Genomic DNA, 15,428 nt, shown 5'->3' with positions numbered 1-15,428 from the left:
TTTTTGAAAAAGTGCAATTTATACTATTTAGGTTGCATAATTGCTAATAAATATGATTTAAAATTTTGTCCATCTGAATAAATGGGTAAAATAAGGAAAATTATAGCTCAAGTTCATTAAAAAGTTAAAACGCTACAAGAAAAAATATTGCAGCAACATCAATTAAGTCATTAGTTATATATATGTAGCTTGAATTATATGTGCATATGCAATTGAATATCTTAGCACCGTTAAACGTTAGTAAGTTCCATTGCATAAAAAACGCAATTTTAAAAAATAAATGCATTTACTGCGTTTCCCACGAGATTGTTCGTTACTTTAAAGAGATTCTATAGAAGTTGAAAACATTTTCATCTTCAGAAAAGATATTAAATGAATAACGACAATTTTTAACAAAAGAAAATCATATTGAGATTTAAGTGCACACCACTTTGTATAATTTTTTAGTACCTTAATATGTATTTACTGCCCTTGAAAACAAAATAAAAAATAGATAAGCTTTTTTTTTATTCAGATGTGACAACGTTCTTGGCGTGAGTAAAAAAATATTAGTGTATATTCTTTTTAGCGGATTTTATTCTTCAGTGTTTTATTTAAGGTATTTTTAGTACATATATGCATACATATTTTCATGATATTTAATCTGGCTCTACTAAAAGGTAATTTTCCGTAATATTAATGATTATATCCATACGAAACCCCTTGTAAATAAAGAGTTAGTATTTCATTTATGATACATAAATTGTAAGTAGTATGATAGCTGATACTACATACAGTGAAAATGTTGTGACAATGCATTATAGTTTTGATAAGGAGGGATGGGAGGAAGGGGCATTTATTTTAATTCATAGCTGCCAAAATAAAATGCGGAAAAAAATATTTTTGGGTTGCCCAGCAGATACAGATGATTAGAATCAAGTCTGAAGCTGCTACATATCCTGAACACGATATAAAACATACAAAAAAAGAAAAAGAAACCACATTTTATTCCGGCATAAATGCAGTTGTCCCATTCCTCCCGACTCCCCCCGTATCATGATAGCAGGAAATGGTAAAGCAGTAAAATCAAGCTAAGATCAACCAAGGGTGCCCTCCAAAGAGCAAGAACGCACCCCTAAATATCGCGAAAACCGCCTCTCCAAAGCCTCCCCCCCCCAAAAAAAGAGCAAAACACCCCTTAAAACTCCCCTATAAAAATTTTGATGGCGCAGTCTGCGCCATGACCCCTCTCCCCCACACCTCCTAGGTGGGCACCCCTGGATTAACAGAAACATAAAAGTTCAAAATATTCAATATGCAAATCGAAAGAAAAAATAATCGACGTAGAGGTCGAAAATCAATGCTTTTGGCTTAGTCGGTCACCTTAAATGATTCTATTCTCAAAGACTACAATACACGCAAAACATTTTCACGATGTTGCTATATTCTATGGTTGCTTTTTGTAGTCTTAATTAAGAGAATGCAGTTAAAGTTTAAAAGTTTTTCTTCTAAATTTAAATTTTAAGCATGTGCTGCTATTGTTTATATCGTTCATGTGCCACCATGCACCAGTTAGTAAACTAACTTTATGTCAGTAGTATTAGGTCGAGAAAGAGCATTAAATTCCGAGTTTAAATCAATAGTTATTATGGGTTTAAGTTGATTAATTTATTCTTTAACTCGTGAGATGTGCCACTAGTGTCGCCGATGAGTGATATGGTTCAATCTTATTGAAAAATTGGTATTTGAAGAAAAAAAATCTTGTTTTAAAATTCAAATTTAGCATTTTTGTATTCAAAATTGCAAAGCCAAACAAATTGTACATATTTTTAAATTTTTCAAAAATTAAATATTGTACCAGCACAAACTGTTAGAGATAGTTTTGTATTGCATCTGAATGAGAACACCGGGAATTGACCGTGAACAAACTTATATTCCATAGAAGGAATTGGTACAGCGTACAAGCGATGCGTTATATTGAGGCTAAGTCTGTGAATTGAGAAAAAAAAAAATCCCATTCTCTCTCTAATTCCATAATGTTTTTTGTGTATTCTAACAGGTGATGGTTATTTCGGAGTTTTTGGTGTTGTTGATATTCAACAGAATCTTCGCGACAGTGAATGAATGGAAGTGTGCAGTGTGAAGTTATGTGTGACTCTTGTCTTCGCCATCATTGTTATTTATTATCAGGTGGGCTTCTCCTTTTCATTCTTAGTGAAGAAGCTTTTGTGTCTCTGCATGGCATGGTCTCTTCTTTCGACTTTCCTTTGCTGTGCTGTGTTTAGTGCCAGAATTTATCTGTGGCTCTGCATGTCTGCATTGTGCTTTTGTGCATGTACATTGTACATTATAATAATAAAAGAATCCCCCACCCCCTTCTGTGCACGTAGATTTCAAACTGCATGCTAATTTCACTCCTAAAGAGGCACGAAAACACTTATCAGATGTTGGTCCAACTAATACGAAATAAGTTTCCGCCCTTAAGCCAGGGCGAAAGCAACAAATCGACAGCCCGGCTATGACATCCAGAGACTGGAGTTTTGTCTTTGTTATAGCTTGCGTTCAACGAGCTCTACCGGTAGCAACCGGTCGGTTGATCACGTGTCAGTTAATGACGTCAGCAAATGCTAAAGCATTGAAGCTGACGTCATTATTTGTCATGTGATCAACCGACCGGTAAGCTACCGTCGATCAACGAACGCAACCATAGATTCATCTATCTGGAGATCACCTCCAAACTGGTAAAGACGGAACTCCAGTCTCTGGATGTTATAACCGAACGCTCGGTATATTGTATAGTCCATCTAGTTTGATTACTTTGTTTTTATATTAATAAGCTTTTATCATGCTTCCTTCGTCTTGGATGGGGACAAACATTTTAATCGTTGCCAAAACCAAAAGGGAATAATAGTAATTTTGTATATAATTTTTAACAAATTAATTTCAAGGCTTAACTTAAGAAAGTGTAGATATGTGGATTTTTGGCTTTTGAAGATTTTCAAATGGGCTTTCCTTCATTTAAGTTATAAGTTTAAAAGCGTTTTTAATACCTTTTTTCACCCTATACTTGCTTTACTAAGTAGGGGAATGTAGAGCAAAGTAAAATGGTTAAGATGACTAAATTTTTTCAAAGTGAACAAATCGAAAATTTGTTTTGAAAACTACAGTACATAAAGAAAAAACATTGTATTTTATAATAAAACTTGCGTTGAAACAGTATTTTTAATTTTTGGCAGTAAATTTGAGTCTTCAAAAAAAAGTGGAAAATTTTCACTTCTTTTTTTCATGAGGCAAAGTGAAAAATTAGATATCTATCCAGTGAAATATTTTCTATTCAATTATAAAACATATTTTTGACCAAAAGGATCAGTAAATGAAAGATTTAGTGAATAAATGGAAAGATAATGAAACAATAAACGAGTAATTAAATGGATAAATCAATAATTATACGAAGAAAAACAAATGAACGAGAACGAGTAAAAGAATAAATGAATAAGAAAATAAGTGAATGAATGAATAAATAAGTGAATTACTAAATAAAGGAACGTAAAGGAAATAATAAATGAAAACGTAAGTAATTTATAATAAATGTTTGAGTGAGTAATTGAAACAAACTATTTCACTTTGCCCCATCCACTTTGCCGCGTATGTACTTGATTAATTGTACAATTTATTTAAAGTACAGAAAAGCTCAATATTAATTAAATTTTTACTGCATTGAATATTAGATGGTGATGAGAATCAATTTTTTGAAATTACCTGCATTACCAAATGCTTTCATCTTCGTTGGTATTTTTTTCCTGATTGGAATAGACTACATATGGTACTATATAGTTAAAACAATACCAGATAGGTGGAGCTAAAAGTAGAGTAAATATTTCGCCATTTCACTTTGCCCCATGATCCTCTACTTTTAAACTTTATTATCCAAAGGGTTGAATAAAGATCAACATGTTACCCGAAAGAATAGAGTGCACCTGCCTTTTCTGAAACATTTCTGCTGCAGTTAAAAAAATACAATGCTCATGGAAACTGCGAACATCCATATGTTTTTAAAGTACTTCAGACCCGTTTTTATTCTCCCGCAGGTTTATTGGAAGACATATCTTCAGCAATCGTTCAGAAATTAAAAAAATAAGCTTGTAATTGTCTTGCTATCTAATCCAAATTTTCAATTTGGTATTGAAACCTGTAAGTAACCATGTCTCGGAAAAGGTGAAAAAATGTGATTGCGTTCATTCCAACCTACATGTGGCCAGTGTGGAGGAGTATCAGCCAAGAGTTCTTTGAGCTATTAATAGACATGTTGAATAACTTACACGCGGCTGCCGGGCGTCAAATTATCAATGATTTAGAGAGCGATTAGAAAGACAAAAAAGAAAACAGGACTGGGAAGAATCAACAGGCTAGGGCTAGACAAGACAGACCAAAAGTTAATGACCTTAGTCACGAACTTAAGGATGATCCTTACTGTTCGAGAATCGAATGTTAGTGTTAGAAAGAATTAGCTGGTATATTTTAGGAATATGTATTAAGAGGAGAACGGAAGAGCGAGAGAGAGAGACGAAAAGAAAAATGTACTTTGAAAAATGGAAACCTCTTTTAGTTCAAAGGAACAGGCAGGGATGGAACTTGTCAAGTAGAATTTATATTCATAAAAGATAAAAAGATCATATCCTTAATTTTTTTTTTTTTTATTAAAGACAACAAAAGATAAAACTCGTCAACAAATGAAAAATTAGCTCAATTTTGAGACTTTGGTTAAAATTTCCTTTCGACTGTACAATTTAACATAAGTGCAGAAGCGCCTTGATTGGAGATCGCGGAAGGTCACTGTGACCTCTCAAAAATGTCCTTATTTGGCAAATTTTGTCCGACGATTCGGCAAATTTGGAAACATATTATAGCAATATTTCAATTTTTAAATGCCTGAATGTCCCTTATGAATAGATGTACGTATGTGTGCATACACTCGTATTATACGTTCGAACCATTTTGGGGTTCAATTCGGAAACCTCAGATTTCCCACTCCCCCTCTCAAAAAAGTTCAGTTCATGGGGTCCCTGATCAAATGTAGTGCTGTAGTTACTTGTGGGGCGGTTGGGCTATTGGGGTGGCCTAATTTTTTAAACCGCATAAAAGAGAAAGGGGAAAAAATGAAAAAAAAAAAAAAAAACACTGAAGAAAAATATGAGGTGTTTCTTTATAAAAAACGAAAAAAAATGTCATATTTCAGACTCTTTAAGCATTTGTTTATAATAAAAAAATTTATTAGAGATTACTATTTAAAATCAGTAAGGCGTCGATCATTTCGTAAAAAGCAACAAAACTGAAGAACAGCTCAAGAAAACATTAAAAATAACCGCACTGGAATTTTTCACAGAATCTCGTCTTGTTGTGTCTTGCCCTGCTTGAGACTATTTTTTCTTTTCATAAGAAAACATCCAAGATTTGAGGTATAGTTTATCAAGGCTGTTGACTGCTGAGCCATTAAAACCAATACAATAGAACCAAGACATTGTTCAGTAGACAGTAAACTCTGTTTAAAGTTTGAAAGATCTCAGTGTGAATACGTTGATACGTGCCAACAGATCAGAGAAGATTTATATTTCTGTACAATGTAGAGTAACAAATACGTTTTCTTCGTAGTCTTGTACTAGATAACACGCTTGTTCGATCTACTTCCAATACAAAGCCTCATTGTTCGTTCGAATATAATAAAAGCAATAGAGAAAAAATATTTGTACATTTTATATTGATATCTAAAAAACAAACTAAAATTTTAAAAAATGTGACTTGAGAAACTAATAGTAACAAAAGTGACTATAAATTAAACGTAATGTGTATTGAATTTGTAAAAAAAATGTTAAGCACGCTTGTGATTGATTTGAAAACTTAGAGCAAGGTCAGTTTCAGCAATAGCCTAGAGACTTTCAAAACTGAATTCGCCTTCGATCAAAAGAGTATCTTTGAGAAGAAGAAATAATGCTGAATGTTAAATATGGTTTTATGTACGAAATCTATCACATTTCTGATGATCAGCCATAATTGTACCTTGAAATGGATTAAATAATGAAAAAATATTTTTTATTACATCGTCTTCGAAAAAACTCATCATATAAAACACCAAATGACTCACCAAGGGTTACCACACCCGTCCCCTCCATCATTGCCTAACAATAGAGAAAATATTGTGAAAAATATTTTATTCAATTTATTTTTATTGAGCAACCACGATTGCTAATTGTTCTCATTGACCGTCCTTGACGTTCCGGTTCCTTTTTCAGCTTGGACCAGGGGCCTCTGCAGGCGCGCCTCCTCTGGTCCTGATCACCGTCCCCCGGAATCCGGTGGCGTGCATATCCTACACACACGCGAGCTCATACACACTCACACACACGCGCGCCTTTACACACATACACACTTCACACACATGCACGCTGACACAGACACCCGCCTTTACACAAATACACTCACACCTACGTGCATGCACGCAGGTCTACACACACACACAAGCCTAGCCTACACACGCACGGCCTATACACGCACTCACAGAGCCGTCGCTAGATCAAAAATCTGGGGGAAGGTACGCATTTGGCTGCCCCTTAATTGTTTCAGACGCATGTTCCAATAGAGAGAGAGAGAAGGTTCAGCTTCTGGTTTAGCAGGGATAGTCATATTAAAGGATAATATTCAGTCAGAAATAGAGAGTGTCGAAAAGCTGGAATTTTTTCAAAATTGAAGATATAAAAATGCAGTTTTAGAATATATTTTAAGTTAGGTAGGAAGGGGAGAGGAGGTCCAGGAAAGCCTTTCGCGATAAGTTTTCCAAATTTATGTTCCTAAAACAGAATTGTACGTTATAATTGATTGTGTCCAGGAGAAAGAGGGGGTCCGGGGGTTCACCCCCGGGAAATTTTCACGATTGTTATTTAAAAAACGCAGTTTGCAGACGATCTATGGTGATGTTAGGATAGGAAGAGACTCGGGGTCATCCCCATATAATTTTCCAAAATTCAAACTCCAAGCCACACAATTGTGAATTAATTCTGAGTGTGACAGATAAAGGGGGGTCCAGGGGTTTTCCCCCGGAAAAAATTTGAAAATTGTTGTTCGAAAAATGCAGTTTTAGACGATCAGTGGTCATATCAAGGAAGAGAGATATGGGGGCCATCCCCCCGAAAATTTTTGAAATTAAAGCCATGAAAAACGCGGTTGTAGGCTTTTTTGTTAAAATGTGCACCGCCTGTTTCATGAAATTAAAGCTCTGAAAACGCAATTTAAGCCAACCTTCGATAAAGGGGTGAGGTTAAGGGGTTCGTGCACAGAAATGTTTCGTAATTGCAGCACTAAAAGCGGGATTTAAGACGTTTTTCGATGGTGTTAGCTAGAGAGAGGAACATTCTCTCGAAAAATTTTCAATTTGTAGAAAACGCAGTTTTAGAAGATTTTTGGTAATGTTAATGGTTGGAGATATTCGGAGCCCTCCCCTGGCAAGTTTTCAAAATTGAAATTAAATTAACGCAATTGTAGGCGATTTTCAATACTATTGAATGGTGGGGGGGGGGAGTGGGGGTTTGGGAGATCTCCCCCGAATTTTTTTCTGAATTGATTTAATGAAGAAACAAGTGCCTAAATTTCACCTAAGCCTAAACAAATTCAAGCTAAAAAAGCAAATAACTCCCGCCGTAAGTATGGTTAGAGCATTGAAACAAATTGCGTAGTACGCGGGAAATTGAACTCTTTCCAACGATACATAATATTAATATAGGTGCAAGTAATTTTTCACCCCCATATTCAGGAATTTATGTGAAAATGGGGCCTAAATTGGAATAAATAAAATAACTATTCATCGATTTATTTATTTATTTATTTATTTATTTATTTATTTTTTTTTTTTTTTGAGCTGGTCTGTAACCTTTTCAGGACTTAAAAAAAAGATATCGTGAAAATTTCAGCGAAATCGGCCGGGAATTTCTCGAGTTTTGCGAGTTTAAACACAGACGCTTTTTGGAGACTTCAGTTTATACTATGTAGAGATGGAGTCAAATTCATATTTGAAATTAGGGAGTTGGTTTATACCTTCCCGACTTTCTCCTTAACTTAGGTTGGTTTATACCTTATAGTTTTACCATACCTCGACGAAAACTAACCGATGAAGAACGTGCTATCGCACTATTAACGTGCTAAGATGCTATCGCAACTCGGATTGCGAAAACATGTTTTGAATGCAACTTGCCAGCATTCAAATGAAAAAGGTACGAAGGGCCCATCGCCAGACGCGGATGTTTTATTATTATTTGCTTTGAGTATTCGAATGCTGATATTTTGGACAACAACTTAGAGAATTCAAATGTTTCGAATGATGAAGCTATTTTTTAAAATGCAATTTAGATCGAAATTTCTAGACATTGAAAAAGTACTCTTTGCAGCATGGGAAGCATTCACCGTCGTTGATGCATGCTTCAAACATGCTTAAATAATATTATTCCGCACGTAAGAGGAAAAAGTTGTTTTTAAAACATAGAGTTTTTTTACTTTCCGCCATGTTTTTCATGCCGTAAAAAACATACAGGTATGTGATAGAGATTTTTATTTTCGTGTAGGAAGAAATTACGATTTTCATAGCCAAAACTGAGGCCAGATAAAAACAAATACCCAAAGGCAGAAAAATTTTGTTCTTTTATTTGGTCATGAAAAGTTCATAAAATAATAATTCTATTCTTTTTTGTTGTGCAGAAGGAATGGATGAAAAGATGTATGACGAAGAAAACGTGGCAATTTGGCTACTTACGTTCGCATTTTTTTATTTCTAAATATGATGCTTTAATCTCTTGTGTGCTGTTCATAAATTGTCAAACTTTTTTTTTTTGAACATGTTCGACCGCCCTTCACTTCAGGGGTGCCTACCTAAGGAAGGTTATACGCAGACTGCGGCATTGAAATTTGGCGCGGGGATCTTTTGAGGGGTATTTTTCTCATTTTTAGGGGGGCTCTTGCTTTTTTTTTGGGGGGGGGTGTCTTTGCGATACTTAGGACGGGTGCGCCCTTGCTCTTAGGAGGCACCCCTGCTTCACCTTACCCTCTCCCCTCCCCTTTGTCATGTACCACCCTATTTTTCATTAACACATGGTAACTAAAAAAAAGTGTGATATCACACTGCATGTTTCCCCTTCCCGCGCCTTGCCACTCGCCGTCACAATTTTAAGAACCTTTCCTCCACTTCAAAGCGTGATATCATTTGCAAACGACCCCTTTGGGATGCTCTACTTAGTAAAACGTTTGATTCATGTTCAAAACCCTAACTTTATTGGAGTTTGTTGTTTTAAACTTTAATAGTTTAACTTTGAAAAGGTACCTAACAACGAACATAAGATCTTTTGTTGCACAGCATTCTAATATATTTCATGTGGAAATTAGAAAAATCATTTAAAAACACGCAGTGTTAGTGACGATGCACAGTACTATTCATCTGGGGGAATAAAAGGAAACTAAAATTTTTAACTGAACTGATAATTTTTTACATTTGTCTTTTTTTTTAAATATCACTTGGTTTAATAGCACGTACATTTTATTGACTTCTCTCACAAATGATACTGTGTAAATATACGATTTCAACAACCTACATTTATTAGAACTTTTAGGACAAATTTAAATTACTTTTTTAATTATTGGTCTTCCCTACTTTTCGCCGATACGAAATTTTCTCCCCCTCTCCGCCCCTTGTTTTTTTTTTTTTTTTCCATTTCTACCTTATCTTTTGATTTATTTAAGAGGGGTGAGGGTAAAAACTTTTTTGACAAGTTGGACACTTTTATCTATACTCTGTTCAGTGAAAAGATAGATCGAAACTAAGCAAATAGGTTTCCGGGCGGTTTACCACTTTCTGGGATTTTCTATGCAATTAAAAAAGGTAACCAATATTCGCCATCAGCTTGGTGCTGATTTGTTATTTTCTACGCCAAACACGTAGTTGACGCAGAAAAATGGCGTGTTTGTTTAATACATCCAGTCTATATTTTCCATGAATGCAGTATCCGTTAGGAAACAACTAATACTTCATTTTATGCTTTTAATCTAGTATATTCATTCTGTTTTTGCTGCCTTCCAGTTCATTAGTTGGCTCACTTCTTAAATTTCTTTATATAAATTTACCTTTTAGGGAGCTTTTACTTGTTATTTGTTTACAGAGTTCACCTATGGATTACCTTTTCCGTTTGTTTCATTCTTTATTTATCTTTTTCATCCCCGCTATCATTTCACCGTCATCATCTCCCCGTCTCAAATTAGTTGCTACATTTGAAAACTTTTGTACTGATGAATGATACTGGTGTTTTTACGATTTTTTATGAATGTTTTCTTAGAGGTTTTAGGGTGATATGCTATCAATTAACGCATTTACTCTTGCCAAGTATTCCCCTCCTTTTTTTCTTAAATCAGTGCTAAATTAATTTTAAAACTCCTGAATTCATTCACTTACTAAATGCTTACACTCCGGATTTTTGAAACTACATGTAAAACGGAAAAAAAAGAATTCTTGGTAAGTACTAAAAAAAGAAATGGCTGGTGCACCACAAAAGTGGGGTGTCAAAGATAGAGGGACAGGTTAGGGGGCGGCGCTGTTGAATCCGACTTTTTAAAGAAATGAGGTATTGAATTTAAGGTCATTGTTAATTAAATAATCGTGTCTAAAAATTCCGGACACGATCTCAAAAATCGTTGGGGATGACCCCAGTAAGACTTCTTTCTTCCGATTCAAAGCTCCATTTTCGTTTTCATCAAAAATTAACACGAAAAAAAAATAAATAAATAAGTAAACACTCTTATTAAGTCAATTCTTCGTTCCTTAAACATGTGAATCGATCAATTTTATCAACTTTCGATCGATTGTTACTTTTGAACTTTGAAAAGGGGAGGGTAAAAGCCCCGCTACTGTTGAAAGTGAGGAACAGTTGCCCAGTTGCCCCCTTCCCTTCCCTTGTACGAGTCGCCTATGTTAGCAAGTGTTGTTGATTCATAGCATATCAACCCAAAATCTCTTTTAAATGTCTAAATAAAAACATAAAATCATCAGTTTCACTATTTAGTACAAAAATATTCAAATGCAGCAAACCATTATGAAGAAAATTTTCGACCTAGCGACTAGTTTGGGACGGAGGGAGTACTAAATTAACATTTATTCCCCAAGTAACGTGAATTTCTTTTTTTTTTCTTTCTTTTCCTTGTTTTGTTAGTGTTTTCTCCCCGAAAAGTTGAATCATTGTGTTAACATCAAATGTTTTCTCTTCCTGCATTATAGAATTTCCTGCGGCCCAAGGAATCTGTGATATTTCCCCAGCGACGGAATCAGCAGACGCAGCCATACATCATCAACTACCGATCATCACCGAAACGCTTCTACGCTAACTACGACATTTACAGTCCATTCTGAAACGCCCAACGTGTCTGAATTTTAATTTTGATCTCATAGTATGTGATGTGAAGATACATGAGACGGAAGTCTGCTATGAGTACTTAGTATTATTTCGTCGACCAACTTCATCAAGAAAAAAAAAAACTACCGCCAAATAAAAACTGTAATCATAAAATATCGCCAAAAATGTACATCCGAAGTTTTACAAAAATGAGTAGAGCAAGCTTGGCTTTGCTACTCAAGTATACAGTACTGGCCAAATTATTAGACTAAGACTGTTTTAAAAGCAAATTCTTTATTGATTACATAACTATAAACACAAAACGAACAGTGAAATCATTGTCTAATATTTAGTATGCATTCCCTTGCTCTTGATGATCATTTTAAGTTTTTTTGGCAAACTTTTCACAAGGTTTACATCATTTCTTAACTTTTTAAAAAAGGAAGTAAAAAAATTGTTTATACTCACTGTTATATATACTCACATACACATACTCACTAATTACCTAAAGATAACTTTAAATATAACAGAACACACTAATAAAAAGAACTGGTGAACTGTTTAAGCTGATTGAGGTTATGTTCCTGGTAGGTAGATAAACAAAGAACATAAATAAAGCGACAGTGCTGCCACCTGCAAACATTAAAATTATGCTAAAATAACGTAATAATCAGTGTACAGTATGTACTGTACTTTAACAGTAAAATAAATAGTATTTTAGTACAAATAGTGTACAAAAAAAAAAAAAACTCTTTAGTCAAATAACTTGGCCAGCACTGTAGGCGATCTATCATGCACTTAGTGAAGATTTTTATTTTGGGGAAATTGGTCGACGGAATAATACTTGAGTACCCCACAAAGGTTTTTTTTATGCGATAATTGTGTTCGATATTTTTAAGAACTGATTTTCTTGAATTTTCAATCATCTTGTATTGAAATTTTACATTAATATAAATTCTTATTATTTTCAAAAAAGGTCGTGGAGGGTATTTTCATATCCTTTTAACTTTGGTTTTTGACTGATTTTTGTTTGCATCGACCTTTTTTTCTTTGTGAAACTTTTATTACCTGATTTTTATCATAGTATTCATAGCTTATACCTTTTTACAAAATATTATATTTCAAGTTTAAAAAACGTTGTTAGCAAAATCTCTAACATTGCATTAACTTTTATTGTGGTACAAAAACATTCAAACATGTCAAAGAGTCCTTGTTTGTTTATTGTTCAAAAAAGTATTAAAATAGTACTTAAAGGCAATTATACCTTCTCTTAAAAGAAAGCTAATGATGTTACTGATAGCTATTGGGAACGATGTAAAACAGGTTTGCTCTATAATTTATGAATTAAGAAACTCTTCGAGCCATTTTGCAACATAATTTTCATCCCAAAAAACACGATATTGTAGTAAGAAAAGTTTTCTTAACTAAACTTTTGTCTCAATCAAGGTTGAGTCAAGAAAAACAAATTTTACAAAATGTTATAAGTGTTGAATTTACCATATTTTTCACTTAAAACTACTCATATGTGAGACATACTTTCATTTTATTCGGAATTTTTTTTAAATTTGTGGTTAAATGAAATTGTTTCAAACGATATGAACATAGATTTTCACACCCAAAGGAAGGAACAGGTATTATTTTAAAACAAACATTTAATTTTACTTTGAAACAATGAACTACTATGGAAACGACCTCGATAAAATATCTGATACACTAACTGTAATCATCAATTAAAAAAAATCACATTATGCGTTTTTTGGTGGTTTAGGATCTTTTTTTTTTTTAAGTAGGTGGCATTGATGTGAATTAATAAATAAAACACATCTAGGAAAAAAAAAAGAATAAAATTCGATGAAGATCCAGTTAAAATATTGTGTATGTAATAAACTGACAGTGAACGACTTGTTTACGGATATGATGAAAAATAATGCAGTGTGGTTCTGGTAACTTGATATTTGACCTTGAACGAGCTCGTTTATGTTAGGGTTGAAAATAGAGAAATTCTTAGAATGGCACAACGACAATATCACTGGGGAACAGTGATTAGTCTTACTCAGATCTGTAACTTGTTTTCAACTAACTTTCGCCCCCGAATCCAAATATGATCTCAGATTAAACGTTTTTAATATGCATAGGACACAAAGAGACCTACTCAACAAGGTGTAGGACATTGAAAACTTAAGACAAAAGAAAATATTTTTTAGCAATAACATACAATGCATGCGCAATGAAAGGGAAAAAAAAAATCTTTTCTGTGTTTCTGATGAACATGGATTATTTTATATTTCTCACTAAAAATTAATCTTTTGCAGTAACATAAAAATTGACTTAAAAGTTATCAGGAATAATTGCAATAATATTTGGAAAAGGAATACTTCAAATTATTATTATTATTTTTACTTTTTATTTCGCTTTTAAAAGTTCGTTATCAGTCAGTATGAGAACAGTAGACGCCCCTGCAGAAAGTGGTCACATGTTTCTTTTTACAAAATTTGGGGGGGGGGGGGGGAAACTTACATGGAAGGAGAAAATTAACTACCTTTTTGATGTCAGTTTGCCTATTATTCAAAGCAGCTCAAAAATACTCACGATATATCATCTATTAAGCCTCAGCGAATCAGGCTATACACAACTGGTTAGATTGACAAAAATATCATTGCTAAAAACTTTTTTTATAGTTCCGTTGTGGTTTTTTAGAATAATTATGCAATTCTGTTTTCAAATATAAACATTTACGATGCATTATGATAGTGTTGATGGAGACATTTTTTAATAATTAGTTGAATTCGACCGTTTTACCTTTTTGTCCGTCCGTTACCAAAATCAATATTAATAATGTAATATTATTTACAGTTTAGTTTTAAATTTATTTGCACTGTGATAAGCATTTAAACCTTGAAAATTACATATTTCACTTTTTGCTTTGACTCACCATGTAAGGACTCGGGATTGAGCAGAATGTTCCAATTTTATACGCGTTCAGGAATTCAATTTCCAAAACTATCTTTCCATTACCCAGTATTAAAATGAAAAATTACAAACGCATAGTTACAAAAATTTAGTACCATATTTTTATATCGTGACTCAATCGAGGAAAATGATGCATACTTTAATATTTTGATTAAACAACTTAGTCGAGTGTTGTTTAAATTTATGTCGGTTTCAGCTTATAAACTGTGCTTCCGTTTCTGATAAAAATGACATAGAAACAAAACAAACATTCGTCGTTTCTCTATATAAACGTCTAAACAATCATGTAAACTTAAAAACTTACAAATGTTTTCATTTTGTGTTCTCTTTAAAAACAGACGAGTCGTTATTTCTCAATTAACTCGATATTCAAAGCAAAATTAGTTTTATTAAAATCTGTACTATTTCTCCTGTAGTGACGGATTTCTGAAGAGACTAGCTAGGCTGTAGCGACAAGCTTCCATAAGTGGCATATTCAAAAACGGAAATTTTCCCACGGCCACTAAAAATGGAGTAGCAAATTTGCCAAACTTCATTTTAATTTTGAAAGAAATAAATCAGAGCTGGCAATTTGTAAATTCGCCTCTTTTCCCGGAAATAAAATTTAGCGAAACAACAGACATAAATACAAAATGTTATAGTTGTTTTTTTATTATTATTATTATTATTGTATATTAAAAAGTTTTTTATTTCACCATGCGTCAAAAAGCATTTTCATTTTTCATTTTTATTGTGATTTAAATGTATGCACCGTTGTTCTTAGTCAGCAGCTTAGTTTAGTATTTTTTAGAATTGTTTGTAACATTATTTATTGTTGCCATTGATGTGAAATAAATAAAATTTTTATGAAACATTCTATGTTTTTCTGATGAAACTCTTATTTCAGATTCTCTTAGCTGTTATTTTAGATCGATATACTTTCAATCTCCGAGAAATGCAATGCTCCACATGGAGTGCTTCATTCTGTAAAGTTAATGGTGTAGTAGAAAAATACCGCGTATGTTATTTATGGGTTAAAAAAACTAAAGCATCGTCTTAACTCTACTACTAACTTGAGTATTCAAA

At 33.4% G+C, this 15,428-nt stretch overlaps 1 protein-coding gene across 2 annotated transcripts in view; it reads left to right on the top strand.

Moving 5' to 3' along the window:
• The window catches only part of LOC129232493 (carboxypeptidase D-like), a 152,924-nt gene extending 137,715 nt beyond the window's left edge, over positions 1-15,209 (top strand). Inside the window, exons 10-11 of one of the 2 annotated variants that reach the window (XM_054866649.1) lie at positions 2,039-2,169; positions 11,279-11,413. In XM_054866649.1, coding sequence (XP_054722624.1) covers positions 2,039-2,122 — 84 coding nt within the window. In that variant the 3' untranslated portion in view covers positions 2,123-2,169; positions 11,279-11,413. Of the gene's footprint in view, positions 1-2,038; positions 2,170-11,278 lie in introns of both variants that reach the window. The other variant, XM_054866642.1, reaches the window with a different exon arrangement.
• The last annotated feature ends 219 nt before the right edge of the window (positions 15,210-15,428 follow it).

Source organism: Uloborus diversus, chromosome 1 (assembly GCF_026930045.1).
Source record: "Uloborus diversus isolate 005 chromosome 1, Udiv.v.3.1, whole genome shotgun sequence".
In the NCBI taxonomy this organism is placed as follows: domain Eukaryota; kingdom Metazoa; phylum Arthropoda; class Arachnida; order Araneae; family Uloboridae; genus Uloborus; species Uloborus diversus.
Note: the sequence above shows the minus strand (reverse complement) of the source record. Positions and strands in the feature narration are given on the sequence as shown.